This window comes from Thunnus thynnus, chromosome 12 (genome assembly GCF_963924715.1).
Source record: "Thunnus thynnus chromosome 12, fThuThy2.1, whole genome shotgun sequence".
NCBI classification, from domain to species: domain Eukaryota; kingdom Metazoa; phylum Chordata; class Actinopteri; order Scombriformes; family Scombridae; genus Thunnus; species Thunnus thynnus.
Window position 1 is genome coordinate 20,358,960 of NC_089528.1, and position 17,295 is coordinate 20,376,254.

Here is a 17,295-nt window from a genome sequence, read left to right on the forward strand (position 1 = left end):
CTGCTTACACCCTCCTCACACAAGTAAACTCTGTTACACTGCTACTTTCATGCTTACAACATAACCCTTCTGATGTAGGTTGTCAGACACCCTCTGGCCACTTATTACATTCACTTTACATTTACATTCACTGCTAAATATCAGAAAACCAAATTCTGAACTCCTACTTTTAATTATCTGACAATTGAGGTTTTTTAGAAAGAGCACTAAAGCCTCACAGAGCTGCTAGCGTGGCTATAGACTCTTGTCTGATTAAAAACAGAAATCTTTACAACAGCCAAATTACCTACTAGCATAGAAGTCATTACATCTCAAATTTAAATCATGTGATTTCAATATTATAGTAAGTGACATTTTCTGTCCCTTCGATCACATCAAAGCTTCCCTTTGCCGCACATAAATTGAAATATGAATGAATAAACACCATGAAATGAATGACAGCTTCAGTACAAAATGTGGTTCACCAACATCCTGCTGAGTGAGGAGTGATTTACATGCAAACAGGCTGTGCTTATGTTGTAGTCAGAAATCACTCCCAGCCCTTTGAAGCAATTTTATGTTCCTCGAAACTTATAGTGCCTGAGGAGTTTCAACTTTTTTCAAAGAAGAGATTTCCGCCGAAAATGTATTTGACATTTCTTTTGGTCTCACTTTAGCTGTGGGGATGAATGAAAAAGCTCCTTGCATTTCCTTTTCTCTTTATTCATCACCGCTGTTGACGTTTACCCAACGTGGATGGAGATTTGCTTGCACATACGTATTTGCGGCACCACTCGCAGCTGTACGTCATCCAAGCAATACCTACGCATTTTGTGAGTTCATCACTATGATTCATAGGTTTCAGTGACGTTTCTCCATCCATCTATTTGTTCACAACCTGTCACCTTGTCTCCTGAGATTATGTCCTCTATGATATGTGAATTATGTGAAGTAACCCAGGGTTTATGCAGAATCTGTAAAGTGTTGGACAGTAGATGGAAAAACTTGGCAAGTGTGACATTAAGCAAAAGCTTTCCCAGCAATCCATTTACAGAAACAAGATGAAGCAAGTCCAGTTCTGATGGACGGTGGATAGAGCTTGTCATATTATATAGCACATGCATCAGCATAAATTTATTAATTCAGGATTAATATAAATATCCTTTTTTGGTCACCACAGAGGAAGTGTGTGACTAGGTAATCAGGTCACCTGCACATACTGTAGTTTCTGTGTTTGGTGTCTGTGGATTTACACCGATGAAGGCCTGAGGTGTGCTGAAATATTTCCATCCCGTTCTCAGTAAATGTAACAGCAGGAAGTGTGTCATCCTGTGAGGGGCTTATTTTTCTTTTTGCTGGAGTGCAGGTCAATTTGAAATTCATAGAGCCTGTCAGAAATGTTGCCAAGGCATTTGAATGATGAATAAATAGTATTAGATCCTCTTTTCCTTTGTCGTATTTGGGTATATTTACTGGTGCAGAACAATGTTGCTGTTGGAAATACTGTTAAGAAAGAAAACGGCTATCTCATAAACTGGTTACTTCCCATAGTGTGCAGAAAATGTTCTTTGGATTATCCAGGGGTGGCCCCAATGTGCAAAACACACAACTTTTCAAGAGACACACTTGCTTCAGAAATACACAACCTTTCAAAAAATCAACCGCATTTCAGAAAACAGACAAACAACAGAAAAAGCTTCCCATAAACTGCAAAGTCTGGGCCCTGAAGATATGAGAGAATTGGATGATGTCTCGTTTTCATGTTGTTTCGGAGAGATTTGAGTTACAGCTCACATCAGGCGGACAGAAGTAATCAGCTGGTATTAATGTGAAAACACAGGGCTGACAGAGGGTATGAAAGCTGCAGGGAATGAATATGAAAAGAAGAAAAACCCAAGATTACATAAGTAAATACAAGGTATATGTTTATGAATTTACAAATAAAAGTGCCAAGGGGAAAGGACACACAGATATCCAGAAAAAATAAAGGCTATGAGAATAATAGTAGATCCATATGAGGTAATGGTGGTTTGTAAACAAAGAAATGTGACATGAAACTTTCCTGACACATTAGTATGTAGCTTGGAGAAGTAGAACAGAAACGCCAGGCTGTAGTTTGAAGATGGATTCGTCTGTCTGATCAAAATCATGAAGATGTAAAAGGATATTTGGATGGTAGCAGATGCTGACTGTTGCTTGAGTTGTTGACTGCTTGACTGTTGTGAATGAGAGGGGAGACGGGTGGTAACTTCTACATATGTGACATCACATGGATCACCTCTATTGATGATTGTGAGATTGAAAGATGTGATTGACTGACCTCCTTCTCCCATGCTCCCCCCTCTGTCTGTTTTTGTATGCTGTAAAAAAGTGGTCATAACAGTCATAAATATCAAGATATATATATGATGGACTGTATGATCAATAAATCCCTGAAACAACATTTGTAACATAGATATTCATGCATAATTGTACACATGCTAATTCATAAAATTGGACTATTGTCTTCTTCTTCTTCTTGTCTTATAAAATAGTAATTTACATATGAAACATATTGTGATTGTTCCAGAGGCAATAATACCTAGAAAATATCCACTGCTCTAACAATGTTCATTTTGCAGAAAAAGTTGGGAAAAAGGGATATTTAAACCTGCCTTAACCCATATTTTGAATGAAAATGTTAAAAATGTCTTGGTGCAGACCCTCGTAGAATCAATGGTGCAGCTTTAAGCAGCTTTTAACTTGTAGTGGTTTTCTGGCCGCACATGATGATTGACACTCACCGTTCTTGCTGAATATACAACAATAGGCAGCCATTTTCAGCAAAAAGGTCTGCAGATCCTCACAAGTGTGGTGAGGAAAATAAATGCTAGACACGGCTGAATTCAATTCAAGATACTACACAGACTCCACTATTATAAAACAAAATTAATAATAATATAATAATTATAAGAATAATAATAATAAACTTTATTTGTACAGCACCTTTCATACATAAAATGCAGCTCAAAGTGCTTTACAGGACAAAATTAAATCAAAGATGCAGGTATTAAAAAGAAGACATGATGGGCAATTCTATAAATAAAAAATAAAATTACACAAAGCTGAACTTAGCTACAAAGCCAGATCTCATTCACAATGAATAGCATCAGTCACTGACTTTGAATCCGTATGAGTGAATGGTCCGTTTTTGTCAGGAGTTCAGGACAATACAAACCTAAAAGATGATTGTTGCCCTTATGTCTGATAGATAAATGGGCAGTTATTAGCTAAAAAGTTAGTTTTAAATTTATATCAGGAATTTGTATATTTAAGTTTGTCGCTATGTCCCCTAGTGGTCAAAAATCAGTTATGATGTCAGGTAGATGAAAGACGACATTGACTGACCCTCCTGCTCCTCTCTATATCTTTGTCTGTAGGATGTAAAACAGAGTGGGATGAGGTTGCATGTTGGCTGAGAGCAGAAGTCGGGCAGGTGGTCAACGTATCCTGTTCCGAGGTCTTCCAGCCTTTCTCCAGCAATCAAGGTGGGTTCCCATGTCAACCTCAATCTGAGCAAATGCAAAGAAGAACATCTCCCAGTCAGCCAATCGTAAGAGTAGTTAAAAAAAACACAAGGTAATGTAAAAGTGCACTGCAACTCCACCACTCAGGATAATTATCTGCTCTGTATAGTCTGCCGTGCAAATGCAGGCCAGAGTCACTGTGATGAAGGAACACAGTATGAATTATTCATGTATGTTTGTTGGCAGGAACACATGTATATATGCTCTGGGAGATTTCTCGCAGAAGAAATGACGTGAATTCTTGTCTGCAGGATTCAAACATTACAGGCATGAGAAGTGTTTTTTGTAAGATTTGACCTTCCAGAAAGATGGTGATGGTGATATATAGTTATATGAATAATATAGTTATAACAACTTTACTCTAGATGAGAGTAAACTGTAAGTGGTGTAGACTTACTTAGAGCAAACAAATACATATTGGTGTTTATTCACTTTTTAAAGGATAAGACTGGCTATTTTCTATATTTTTCTTATTGTCAACAAATCTCATGTGCAGAGCCAAACCAACAATGAACAGATCCAATACTTACAAGTACTGTGTGTGTATCCAAAGCCTGATATATCTGTGCTGTAGATCTCCATTGTAGCTGCAATCTTCTCCCTGTCTGGTAATCCACATTACCACTACTGTTACAATCTGTGTATTGGCAATAAGCTTGACGTGAAATTAATCTTCAGAGGCAGTAATGCCATTTAAAAGGTTTACTTAGAACAAAGGAAAAGTTACTCTGTTTCTGCTCAACTTGCCTCGGCGGTCAAAAGACTGTCTTGTTCCGCAGACTGAGTTATCAGTCTGATAACTGAGAGCTACTGTATTGGCTATGATGTAATCAGTAACCTAACTAAAGGAGCATTTCAACGTTTTAGCTACCACAGTATTAACATGAGCAATAAATGACTAAATACATCATATTTATTCTTAACATGGCTTTTACATCTATTGTTGTCCGAAAAGTATTAAAAACATGTCAGTGAGCCACATCGCTGCACTGGGTGACATGTTCCATCACCACAAAAATTATGGTCATGTTAGTTTGTTTAGAAACAGAATCTGCTGTACAAAGAACTACTCTCCAGAGACTGAAAATGTGATCACTGTTATTAGTTTTTACAGTCTAATAGTAACCATAATCTTTGAGGTGAAGGAACATGTCACCCAGTGCAACAATGTGGCTCAATGACATGTTTTTAATAGTTTTTGGACAACAATTGAAGTGTACAGCATAGAGGAATATGATATATCAGGCTTTGGATGCACACTCAATATTTGTAAGTAGGATGAGTACATTGTTGGTTTGGTTGATTTGTTTACATCAAGAGAAGTATAGAAAATCACCAGCCATATCCTTTAACAAGTTATTCCATTGTGAGAAAATAATGTGAAGTGTTGTGTAATATTGTAAAAGTATGCCAGTCTGTTTGTGCTCTGTTGTCTTGATGGGATTGCCATTATGAGAAGGTCATTAGTAAGGGTAAGGTCAGGATCATTCATGGTTAATGTTCTTTCCAACTTACCTTGATGGAAATCATGTCTCATTATGATATGAATTACAGATCATTGAAACAAACCACAGTCTTTGCTTTCAGGGGTGCAGTTGTTAGCATTTGGACTGTGCTGGTTCCTGTTTGCTCAGCTCAAAGGGAATACAGAAAACCCACCGCCACACATTTCAGTATGCCTTTGTTTAAATAGACACACAACAGTGCATGCTCCATCTATGCCACACACATTTGCATCTACACCCCTCCTCATATTCTCATGTCTGAAGCCACAAATGCAGCAGTGCTGGGACAAATCCAGCTGACAACCTTCTCCCGACACCTGCTGTTTCCAAATGGACGTTAACCAGGACTAAATGTCAGTACAAGGACATGAAAGCATCATTTTTTTTCTGACTGAAAGCACTAATGGAGTGAAATGGTCCAAGAGAGGAAATGTCAGTGCAGCGGCCCAAATGAGCTAATATCCAAGCGCATGGGAATGACAACTTTCCATAACAACGTAGCTATGATATGTAGAATACAAGACACTGTAGATAGAGTCAAAAAAGTACACATTTAAAGATTCGAAAGGATATATGAATGGTAGTGGCTGTGTCAAATTCTCAAATGTTCTCTTTGGATCCATCACACTCAACATCAATCTCTCAGATAAAGTGCTACCATAATATATTGCATTAAAACAATGGATCTAATAGAAATATACATTTTCAGCTAATAGCAGCAATGGTTCAATTTCATGAGCCATGTCAGAGATAAAGTGAACAGGAAACAATCATTAAACTTAATCTGTCTGTATAGTAGTTTTTAAATCCTGGGAGATGAAAGATTGCAGCTTATTTCCATTCTGGACTTGCTAAATCCATTAATAAGGTTTTGTGAATGGAAATTGAGGTTTTTATGCTTTTGGTATATTAGAGCAGGAGAGAGACAGACTTATACGGAAAGCCCTTTTCCACTTCTCAAGAACCCAGGAGCCTTTCTAGGAACAATAAACTGAGATCTGAGATCCTGCACCCAAAAGTCTTTGCTCTGTGTGAACATTTACACGTATATTTGAATATGTAACTGTGCAGTGATGTGTACTTACAGTCAAATAATGCTGCTACAATTTACAATTACTGGATCATCTGACCCTCTTGCATTTCTAAACTGTATATTTTGTATTTTTGTATTGTTGTATATTAGCCAAATATACTGTATATAGGATATGCACTACTGCACAATCGTTTGCATAATCCATATTCATGAACACTGGTAGTTTCAACTGCCTGTACCAATTCAAATTGCACACTATCTTCTTTTCTTTTTTTTTTTTTAACCTTCTCTTGAGGGCTTCTGCAAAGGTATCCCTCATTATATTTTATTATATTGCTCTTCTTGCATCCCTCAAAAATTCCTCAAAACTTTAAATACTAGCATTACACTATTTTTTCACCAAATCCCTGGGAAACGGAATTTCATGTCATCATATGTAGCATTGAGCTGAAAAGTATAAATGCAACTGTGGTGAGATGACAATAAAGTTCCTCGTATCCTCGTAATTCTTTCCAATGTTCGCAAGCATTTTACAGTCGCCATTCTTAAAATCCAGCAGAGAAAGCTTCTAAGCTTCCAAGTGAAGCTACAGATGAGAATGAACAAAAGGTGGACCAACTGTGCCCAAGTATCATTGTGTGTTTTTTATTCAAATAAAGCCAAAGAATATTAGTGTTGTCTGGCCACACTGCCTGCATATTAAAATATGTGTAAACAAATAAAAACTGAGGCAGAAATGTACACACTAGTGAAGGATAGCAGATTCATTGTCCTGTTTACAAAATGAGAAAACATTGTATGATGTATAAATATTGCGAAAATCTTTGCACTGGTTGGATGCAAAAATAATTTGAATTTTTCCTTGTCTCCGTTGCGTTTGATCCCACATAAGGGTATATTTACAGGAACTGCACTTTCGACGGCTGGTCAGAAATTTATCCACCCTATGAGGAGGCCTGTGCTTTCAGTGATGACAACGAGCCAGAATCAGAGGTACCGACTTGGTCTCATGTTGTTGTCGCCAGTCAGTTAAGCATTTACACATTGTTTCTGCTTCCTCCCCACTCTTCCTTCCTCGCGGCTTCCTTTTTACTTCAGACCTATTTGCAGGCATAGAGCAAGGTCAAACACAGATTTTGTTCCGAGAATAAATCTAACCCATTAAGGAGAGATGACAGTCTTTAACAATGTTTGATACAGAAATAGAAACTCTAATTATTGCACAGTGAAAGCTAATCATTTATCCTTACATAAATGTATTATGTTTTACTCAAGGATTCACATACTGTACGTGTAGCCATATAGATGCCAGTCAGATTCAAAATTTCAGTCTGTATGTGACATTTTATGTGACATTTCACTTATCAGGCCATTTCCCAGTGGTGGCTTTGACATTATCACAATTTACCAGCCTCCACCCTTTCCAAACAATCTAATTTTCACTTTCTCTTCCTGTCCTGTCTCTCTCTTTCTGTGTCTCCAGACAAGTTACCTCTATACATTCAGACAGGTTTACACTGTGGGCTATGCCACCTCACTCATCTCCCTCATAATGGCCATAGTGGTGTTCATGGCCTTCAGGTAAGACCAGCACAGCTCACACTGTCCAGACAGAGAGCAATAAGGGAAAAACTCACAACAAGGATCCACAATCAATGTTTGAATGAAAGTGGTGATGAGCAAGAGTTAGTTATAATTTAGAGGTGAGAATCTCAGTGGTGATATGATTATAGATTACAGTATCTGAGAATGACTGTTTGATCAATAGAGCTCCAATGAAGCCTTTGTAGTCTACTGTGGGAGCCTATGAGTCATACAAATACAAATTCATGCAGCTGTCTTCTTCTTCTGATTGTCTTATGAATTATTGATTGACCTATAAAGCAGGTCAAGAGGTAGAAATGCCTCATATGATGTTAAATGTGTATGAAGTTGGATAAAAATTATATTTGAACCAGCATTTGCTGATGTTTTTTGTATTAAAGTAATAGTTCAACTTTATAAAGCACGAAAATCGATACCACTCTCATGTCTGTCCATTTAAAATGAATCTGGAGCCAGCAGCCTGTTAGCTTAGCTTAGCATAAAGACTGGAAACAAGGGGAAACAGCTAGCATGGCTCAGTCCAAGGCTAGCAAAGGCCTACAAAGGTCCACCTAAAACTCACAAATTAATATGTTATTTCTCGTTTGTTTGATCTGAACAAAACCCAAAGTGTAAAAACAATATTTTGTTGTTATTTTTGGAAGTGAATTTCCAATTATTCCCTCAACAGTGAAACAAATAATTAAAAAAAAAGTAGTGCCAGTTTTTAGCGGCTTTTAACTTCATGTTGTGGAGGCAGCTGCTCCCTGCAAACAAGTTCAGAAGCTGACTGCACACTCCAGCAAGTGATTATTGGAATTAATTAGTCAAAATATTAAACATGTTTTCTACGAGATGCTTATGTTGCTCTTTATCTGCTGGATAAGCAGGCTATTGTTAATGAACATGTTAGTGTTAAATTGAAATCAAGTTTGTGTTTCTTTGAGTTTGTCTCACTATTTATGTTTGTGTGTGTGTTAACATCCTTTCCCTTTCTTGTGATCTGTTCAGAAAGTTCCGCTGCACCAGGAACTACATTCATGTCAACCTGTTCTCCTCCTTCGTCCTGAGAGCCAGCGCCGTTTTCATTAAAGACACTGTGCTGTTTGCTGATGAGACCCTGGACCACTGCTCCATGTCGACGGTGAGCACTCTAATTAGTCAATAATGTTTCCACCACAAAGCAGATTCCCACGTCTGCTGTGGATGATGATTGAGTTAACAATGGACAAAGACAGGAAAGAGGAGTGAAAGAGGGGAAGACACGTGGCAAACTGATGAACGGCATCTGTCATTTGTCAGCAAAACCCCCGCGTCAGTCGACGGAAAGACTGATGAATTCTTTTGGCAACAACATAGTTTACACAAGACGGAAAAATATACCTGATATGTTTTTGATATTGTGGATGAAATCTTTTATTATAAGATTATGACAAGCAGTATTTCACCTGTATGTCAGGTCTTTGATGTGAGTTTTGCTAAACCAGACAAAGTGATATGACTGATAAAAATGGTTGTTATTTATTTACTGATGTTTTTGTTTTTTTACATCATGTAGTGACTTATGTAGTTCTTTTCTTTTGTATGATGTTTTGTTCTTTTTGTTTTGTAGAGTGAGGGCCATTCATGCAGCTTGGCCTGTAGTTGGGATGGAAGGTGCTAGATTTTCACCGTTTACAACTTATTTTTAATGTTTGTGCTAAGCTTTAAATCGTTGTCCTTATACAAACTGTACTCATATCATTATTTTTTTTCACAGCCGTAGTCCTCCGTAATCAGACAGATTATACCTGATATTGTGCTCAAATATAGTCAAAACATATTGTTTGGATTGGTTGTCAAGTGCACAATGTTGCCGTTGTTGGCAAAGACACAAATATTTGGGATACATAATCAAAACACATTGTTCACAATGTGCAGAAAGCAATCCTTCAAGAATATCTGTTTTCTTTCTTTCTTAAGAGTGGACTGCATTGTCAAAGGACATTTTACAGAAAAAATGAGCAAAGTAATGTCATTTTGTGGGGAGGAAAAGTTAAATAATATCCTTATAGTCTAAGGCTTTTCTTTTTGAAGTTGTGGAAGGGCATCAGAACAGATAAAGAGAACTAAACCTCCCTGAAAGAACCAGATGGAAAGAGTAAATCAGTAAGCTTCATCCTTTTTTGTGCAGCTACAAGATGTGTGAACTTGAGTTGCGCGACTTAGACTTGCCGATTAATTAATACAACAACACCACGCACTTGTACAAAAGAATTCAGATTTGTAGCAAATAATTTGGACTCTTGCGCAATAAAATTTGTTTTTGAGGAAAAATTCCCACAAAGTCCCACAAAAAATTACTTCAGGAGTCCTTTGTTGCAAACTCAATGATTACACCTTCACAAATCCTCCATCCAAGCCTCTCAAATCATATCCTACAATATCACATTTGGAAATTCACATGCTCACAGTTTTGCAGCATATTCATACACACATATGAAACTATTAAGGCAAAGAAAAGAGCTGCACAATGATACACTTTCAAAACATAAATATCAGAGTGACAGCAAGTAGTCAAAAAAGAAATCTACACAAGAAATCCAACCTCTAACAGCTGCGGCGAGATAATAATCTCTATTTTTGGGCTGCTGGTTCACTTTTACACTATTTCATTTATTTATTATTTTATATGATCAATTAAAGCATTGAATTTCTTCTTTTCTCTCAAAAATAATGACACATTTTTGCAACAACTTGTACATTGAATGTTTTTAACTTAAAGTACAAGGCGAGTCATGTCATGGTGCCGCATGCATGCGTAACAGAATATAATATGAAAAGGACATGTTGATATAATTTATTCATTTGCTGTGTGGAGAAAAAGAATTTAAAATAGTATCAAAAGTACTTTCATAGCCGATTCTTACTTTCACTTCCTGACACTTGAGAGCAAGTTCTGCCTCCATCCAGGCCGTGCGTTAGACTACTGTTAAATAATGACTCATCCGGTACAGAAGTTAATAAATATCTGAAGCACTGGAACTTTGTTGTGTTCTCTCTAGACAGCGTGCAAGTCAGCCGTGGCTTTCTTCCAGTTCAGCATCCTGGCCAATTACTTTTGGTTGCTGGTGGAGGGCATGTATCTGCAGACCCTCCTGGCCCTGACCTTCGTCTCTCAGAGGAAATACTTCTGGTGGTACATCCTGATTGGATGGGGTGAGTATAGCATGACTGAAGGGAATCGTCTGAGAACGTCACGCCCACGTGTTGATATACAATATCCTCACATATAGGTTAGAAATCTATTTCCAAGACAGTAACTCAATTCCAAAAACACAGCATGACACACAGGAACAGCCAATTTATTTAAACAATAGCTCTGTCTCAGCAGCAAATGCGGCTGCACTTGCTCTCCCTTTGTATTCTCCCTTGTCTTTGTCTCCCTGAGCTTTCTGCAGATGTTTTAAATGCTTTCCTTTTGTTATCCTGTGATGCTCAGTCAACTGTTTTCCATTGTCTTGCCATTCCATCCCATTGTCTTAATTGTTTCCTGTTTGCTACATTTTCCTGTTTAAGCCTGTAATCTCGAGTGCTTCCAGATTCTGTCTGTGGCATTTGGATGCTGTTAGCAAAATGTTACAGCTCAGTCCAGCCGTTATGGGCTGAGCTGTCACCTACCAGTCTTATTTAACAGTTGAAGTGAGAAACAGCAGCTGAATGACATTGCGGAGACAAGAGACTACATTTTAAGTGGCAAGTGGCAGGAATATCTCTAATAAGGAGATAGGTAGATGGAAAATATGGCAGGATATGGGGAAGTGTGACAGCAGGACAGATGCTCAAAGCCCCCCGTGTCCATCTCAGCAGGCTCTCTGCGTGTACAAGCATGAGCTGTATCAACTGGTAGCAGTCTCGTTAGGAACTGTTGAACCTCAGCATTCAGGCAGACATGTTAGACAGTTATTGGACAAGCCACACTGCACAGTGAGATGGGTTGACTTGCTTCGGCACTCCACAGACACACAGATAATAAACTTTTGGTGATGTCCAGGAGGATGCTGGCAACTGCAGACCGTGGAGGAACAAATCCATGACAGGTTTATTGAAAATATTATAGTTTAGTTTGGGAGGGCGGAATTGTTTTCCCCTTTTTCGTAGCCGTACTAGCAGTCTGTCAGTAGGTCAGTCCAAAACTTTGGTCTAGACTGAGATATCTTAACAACTATTGGATGGATTGCTGTGAAATGGAGTAGATATCCATGGGAGGCAGAGGATGAATCCTATCGATTTTGGTGATCCCCTGAGTTTTCATCTAGTATCATCAGGTTTAAGTTTTAACTTCCTCTAATATGACCAATAAATAGTGTTCGAATTACACTGTGGCAGGAGGTGCGCTCTAATATCCATCACTGCACGGACCTGTCACTGAGTATCCTTGATCTGACACCAAATCCATGCACGATTTTTAAATATATAGGTGCACAAATCAGAAGTAGCCATGATACATAAAAACACTTGTCCATCAGTCATGTTAGACGCATTTTTGACAGCAGATAAAACTAACACCATGGTGAAACCTGCTTTGCATCAGCATGTGAACATAATAATTGTGAGCATGTTAGTAAAGCACATCTGCCTTTAAGTATATCCTCACAGAGCTGCTGGTTTGGCTGCTTTCACACAGGTTAAATATAACACCTCTTATACCTGTTGATGAAGGATAAAGAGGGATGATGTAGGAGGATGATCACCTTGTAAAACTTTATTTATTTATTTATTTTTGCCGTCATTGGATGTGGACGTTGGAGTTCTGTGGTATCTGTCTCAATCAGTATGCTACCAGTGTGCCCCGACATCTTGTATATGTTTAAAGAATTGTCCTTTTGTCATAATTAATACTTTCAAATAAGACCAGTGATGCCAAATCTAAGATGAATGTTGCCAATGGCTATTTTGAATACATGCTATGTTCCCCATAAGAACTCATCACCATAGTAATATGAAAAAAAAACTAATAAAAACACACTTGTTGCAAAGGAAAATCTGGGAATAAACATCTGTCTTGAGCATCTGTGTTTTTACAACCTGACAAGGACAAAGGAGTGTATATCTGTGGTGTATATAAGTGGTGCTCACTCAGTATCCAGATAGAGTTGCTCTGATGTGTCTTATCAGTTTCTTTCCGGGTATTTTTATCTTGCACGGTCTACTGTCTCCTGCTATTATCCTGTGTCTGTTTCTTCTTTTGGTTTGAAGATGCAAGTAATTGTAGGAGACAGATAAATTTGATACACAGAGTAAACATACGGTTTTTATGTGCCTTACAACAGTTTCATTAAAAATGCAGCAAACATGCAAGTGTGTGGCTCCAGTGCCGCTCATATTAATCTACTTGACAGATATGCACAGCATGAATAATTTATCTCTGCTATTATGTCTTAGGGCTCCCATCAACAGTTCTCATACTTTGGGTTTTGACCAGACTCTTCTATGATGATAGAGGGTATGATATATTATATGATATGCAGCAAAACATCTTATATTTTACATACATATATTTTACATATTGAATTGAGTGTAACATAATTTTATTTCTGAATTCAATTGCAGTTGCTGGGACGACACAGACAAGGTTGGTATTTGGTGGATTATCAAAGGACCAATAACAGCCTCGCTGCTGGTGAGTGTAAAGCTGTGGAGCAGTGACTAATATTTTATCCATGAATGCCTTTCAATTTAACACACATTAAGTTTTGTTTCTTAGAGCAGGACTGTGTGTGTAATTGGGTCATTTGGGTAATTGTGCATACTCATGCATGTATCTACCAGGTCAACATCGTCATCTTCATCAACGTGATCCGGATTCTGGTTCAAAAGCTCAAATCTTCAGCCATGGCCGGGAACAATGACACTGGACATTTCATGTGAGTCTCGACATAACTGACACAACAAACTGAACTGGAATATGAATTATGCTTTTCCAATTATGCACGTAGGCTGTTTCAGGCCTATCTGCTGACAGGAAAATAAATCAACCAATCAACTGGATTACAGAGACATTTACGTGTATCCTTGGAGAAGCAAAGTTTCATTCTTTAGTTTACACTCATGAAGCAATATTTAGTGTTCAGTCAGAGACACCTCTGTAAAGGAAATGACCATGGTTACACAGTTAGGCTCTGAGGGAGCTCTCAAAGAATGTGAGCAGCAGCAAATAGCATTTGACGTGAGTGTATCAGCAGAGTGAATATGTGATTGTAAAGGCTGTCTTGTACACCTGAATACGACGGATGTTACTACTCAGCTGGTATCCATAACAGCTGATTGTGAGGGATGAAAGAAACAGCCAGTGTTGCCAGATGTATGATAATTGTTGTATTTGTATGATAATTTTGCCCTCTGTACGATCAATAATGCCAAAAGTCCCATAATGTACGATAATTTGATCATTTTGTGACATTTAGTATTAGTAGTTGTAATCAGTCTCATTTTAATTCCTTTTCTGACATGATCAAGGTAGTAAAATATAGATCCTACGTCTGTGTAAACGCATCTCTTCTCATATGACGTCTTTCCAGCCAATCAGACTACTTCCTTCCATGCGTCATATCTATGTCAGCAGTTCTCTGTTTTTTTTAAACAGTGTGGCTAGATTTGTAGGTGGTGTCAAGAAATATTTGTCTCAATGAAAACGTGTTTTCTGAAATTGTTTTCTGACAATTTTAAGCCTCTGGTACAATACTCTAACATTTCTCATCTGGCAACACTGGAAGCAGCTGATGCCAATCAACTAATGCAAGCATGACTTTTAGTTCCCTGTCAACCAATGCTTCATATGTGAATCATCCATCCATTAGCTGGATGGATGATTAATACATGACCAGCTAATAAATTACAAATAGCTATAAAAGTGAACTCACTGCTGAAAATTTGCAGTTTAAACATTTAGAAATAGTTTAAATACTGAAAGAAGTGGCAGTCAGAGTACAGTTAGAGAAAGAACATGAAATGGCAGCTAAAAAGGAAGTGCTGAAACAGTTTGGAGTTTGAATTTAAGCAGTGAATGAATCAAGTTGAAGTGTTAATGTTTAAGCGCTGAGTGGAATTTAAATTGACAAATTGTGATGAATCTGGAGCCACAAAAAGCTTTATTCAACTTTTTTCACACATGCAGTCGTGCTCCATAAAACCTATAAACAGACCTTCATGTGTAAAATCGGTGGAGTTCCCCTTTAAACTTCATTATCAAAAAAGATGCATTGGTGAGAGAAAGACTGAAGTAATAAGGGGGAAACTATACACTCATAACTTTTTTACAGATTGAATCAGAGTTAAAAGTGTGCAGCTTCCCTCTTTTTTCTTTGATGTCTGCCTGGGAGCTGACACCACACCAGAATTGGTATGCTTTTTCCCCTCAGTTTTTATTTCTTAAGAGAAAGATTGAAACCAAGTTTGTATAATCAGAAACTGATAAATTTAGCAAATAGTATTTCTACATACAGCAGTGGAAATCCCAAACATCAGATCAAACAAGTAATGTTCTCTTATCATAGCACTAAAACTTACCCACACTGCAATATAACAGCTATTTTTAGTCCCCACACACTTTGTTTAGTATGCCTGCCTTATTTCTTTCCATATATGTACTTGTTTCTTTTTCTGTTTTTAGCCATGCTACTGTAGTTATGTGGCTGTAGGGGTGGCAGGGTTGTGGATGAATTGTAATAACTTCAGTGGTCCCCTGACAGCGTCATCGTCGGGTCAAAAGTTCACTTGTGTCCAGTTCTTTGGTTTATGACTAAATACCTGCAAAACTAATGATTTTCCCATCACCCTCACCTGTACTTTGTGTTTAGTGCTAATTAGCTTATGTTAACATGCTAACACGCTAAACTAATGGTGAACATGGCAAATATTATGAGCATGTGAGCATGTTAGCATTTTGGATGTTGGTTAGCCTGCTGATGTTAGTATTTCTCTGTAGTCTTGTTACAGTTGGATACACAACTCAATACTAATATGCAAGAAAGTAAAAAATATCAAATATGGAGAAAAGAAGGCTCTGCAGTTATCGTTACACAGTAAAATGTACCAAACGTTGGATGAGCATTCCTATGAAAGCCCAGTATTTAATGTTAAATGATATTTTGACCTGTCAAGAGGCATCTGTAGTGGATATCAGGCTGTAACCATGAAAGACCAGCATTCTCTAGACCTGACCTAACTCACCTTTAAAACTGCCTTTCTGCTTTGGGTAAACTGCTGTGGATGGCCCAACAGGCTTGAAAGGTAGTATTATCTAAATGCCACGACCCGCTCCGTGGTCCAGCCATCATCCTTATTTATTATCTAGCTCCACCAGTGTTACAAATAGTTATTTCAGAGAAGTTCTAAAAAAAAAAACTTTCTCTGGCCTGCTTTTTTTTATTTCAACAATTATATTGATAGAAAGACAGTGTTAAGGAAACAATTTACTTGACAAGAACATTTGAACTCCAGCATGACAGCAACCACCCCATAACCAGTCTCCCCTACAGGCTTTCCCCTATAGTGAAAAGCACATACCTAAAAAATCCTGCACATGTAGACCTGTGAATATACATTTAAACAAACAAAAAAACAAAAAACAAACTGTGGTTCAGATGTACTTTATCTGTGGACCAGACATTTTTAAGACCGTAAAAAAAGAGGCTGGCTAATGGTTTAGTGCATATACATGAAAAACCAGGCGGTGGGCAGGTGGAGAGCTGTATGTTGAACATTGGTGGGCCTCTGTCACATCATTATTAGAAGATCTCACTTGGATTAAGGTGCTTAAAATAGATTTAAGATTTAGAGGGTTCCAATGATGGTAAAAACGATTTAAAGCTCCATGTTATGTAACTTTATTTTTGCAAATTTTAACAGTGACATAACATATCACAATCATGATTTGACACGAGTGCACCTTTCAAGGCGTCCTTGAATCCTAGCTTCACCCAAGCAAGAGCAAATAATCAGCAGCATGACAACATCTACATTGTATCTGCTCAGGCTGGCCCAACTGGCTTGATAGGCAACTACATCTGAATGCCATGGCCTGGTCGGTCATCCATAGGGCTGGGTATTGGTACTTGATACCTCTAAGGTACCAACCGAAATAACCCAGTACCAAATTATATTGAAACGTCTCCAGTTAAACAATACCTGCATTTGATCCTTTTGATCTAGAAAAAATGACTATTTGTATGGTTTTGCTCACAGCAAATCACCGCAAGCGTTCTTCAGTCTGATGCAACGTGTGATTGGCCCGCTGCTGCAGCAGCTACAACCCATACAGTCTGTGGTGATAATATTTCATTGTACAGTTTTATACAGTTATTTAATAAATATTTAAATCATTTGAACACTTTCAAAATGTATTTGTGTAAAAATAATTTTGTTGGGGAGGAGTGGTGGCATTTTACGCAGCTGAATGCTTCCATTCACATGATTGGTATCAAATGAAGTACTTTATTGGTATCGGTATCATTTTAAGGGTACTGGTATTGGTAACGGTATTGTAATTTTTTAAACGCTACCCAGCCCTAGTTGTCGAACCACCATCCCTGTGTAACTAGTTCCACCACTCTTACCAATAGCCACTAATTAGGGACCCCTCTGGTGT

At 37.9% G+C, this 17,295-nt stretch overlaps 1 protein-coding gene across 1 annotated transcript in view; it reads left to right on the forward strand.

Moving 5' to 3' along the window:
• Positions 1-17,295, forward strand: part of ghrhra (growth hormone releasing hormone receptor a) — a 34,590-nt gene that overhangs the window by 13,537 nt on the left and 3,758 nt on the right. The window contains exons 3-10 of the mRNA XM_067606253.1: positions 3,399-3,506; positions 6,976-7,076; positions 7,567-7,664; positions 8,679-8,811; positions 10,712-10,865; positions 13,092-13,152; positions 13,260-13,329; positions 13,479-13,573. Coding sequence (XP_067462354.1) covers positions 3,399-3,506; positions 6,976-7,076; positions 7,567-7,664; positions 8,679-8,811; positions 10,712-10,865; positions 13,092-13,152; positions 13,260-13,329; positions 13,479-13,573 — 820 coding nt within the window. The remainder of the gene's footprint in view (positions 1-3,398; positions 3,507-6,975; positions 7,077-7,566; positions 7,665-8,678; positions 8,812-10,711; positions 10,866-13,091; positions 13,153-13,259; positions 13,330-13,478; positions 13,574-17,295) is intronic.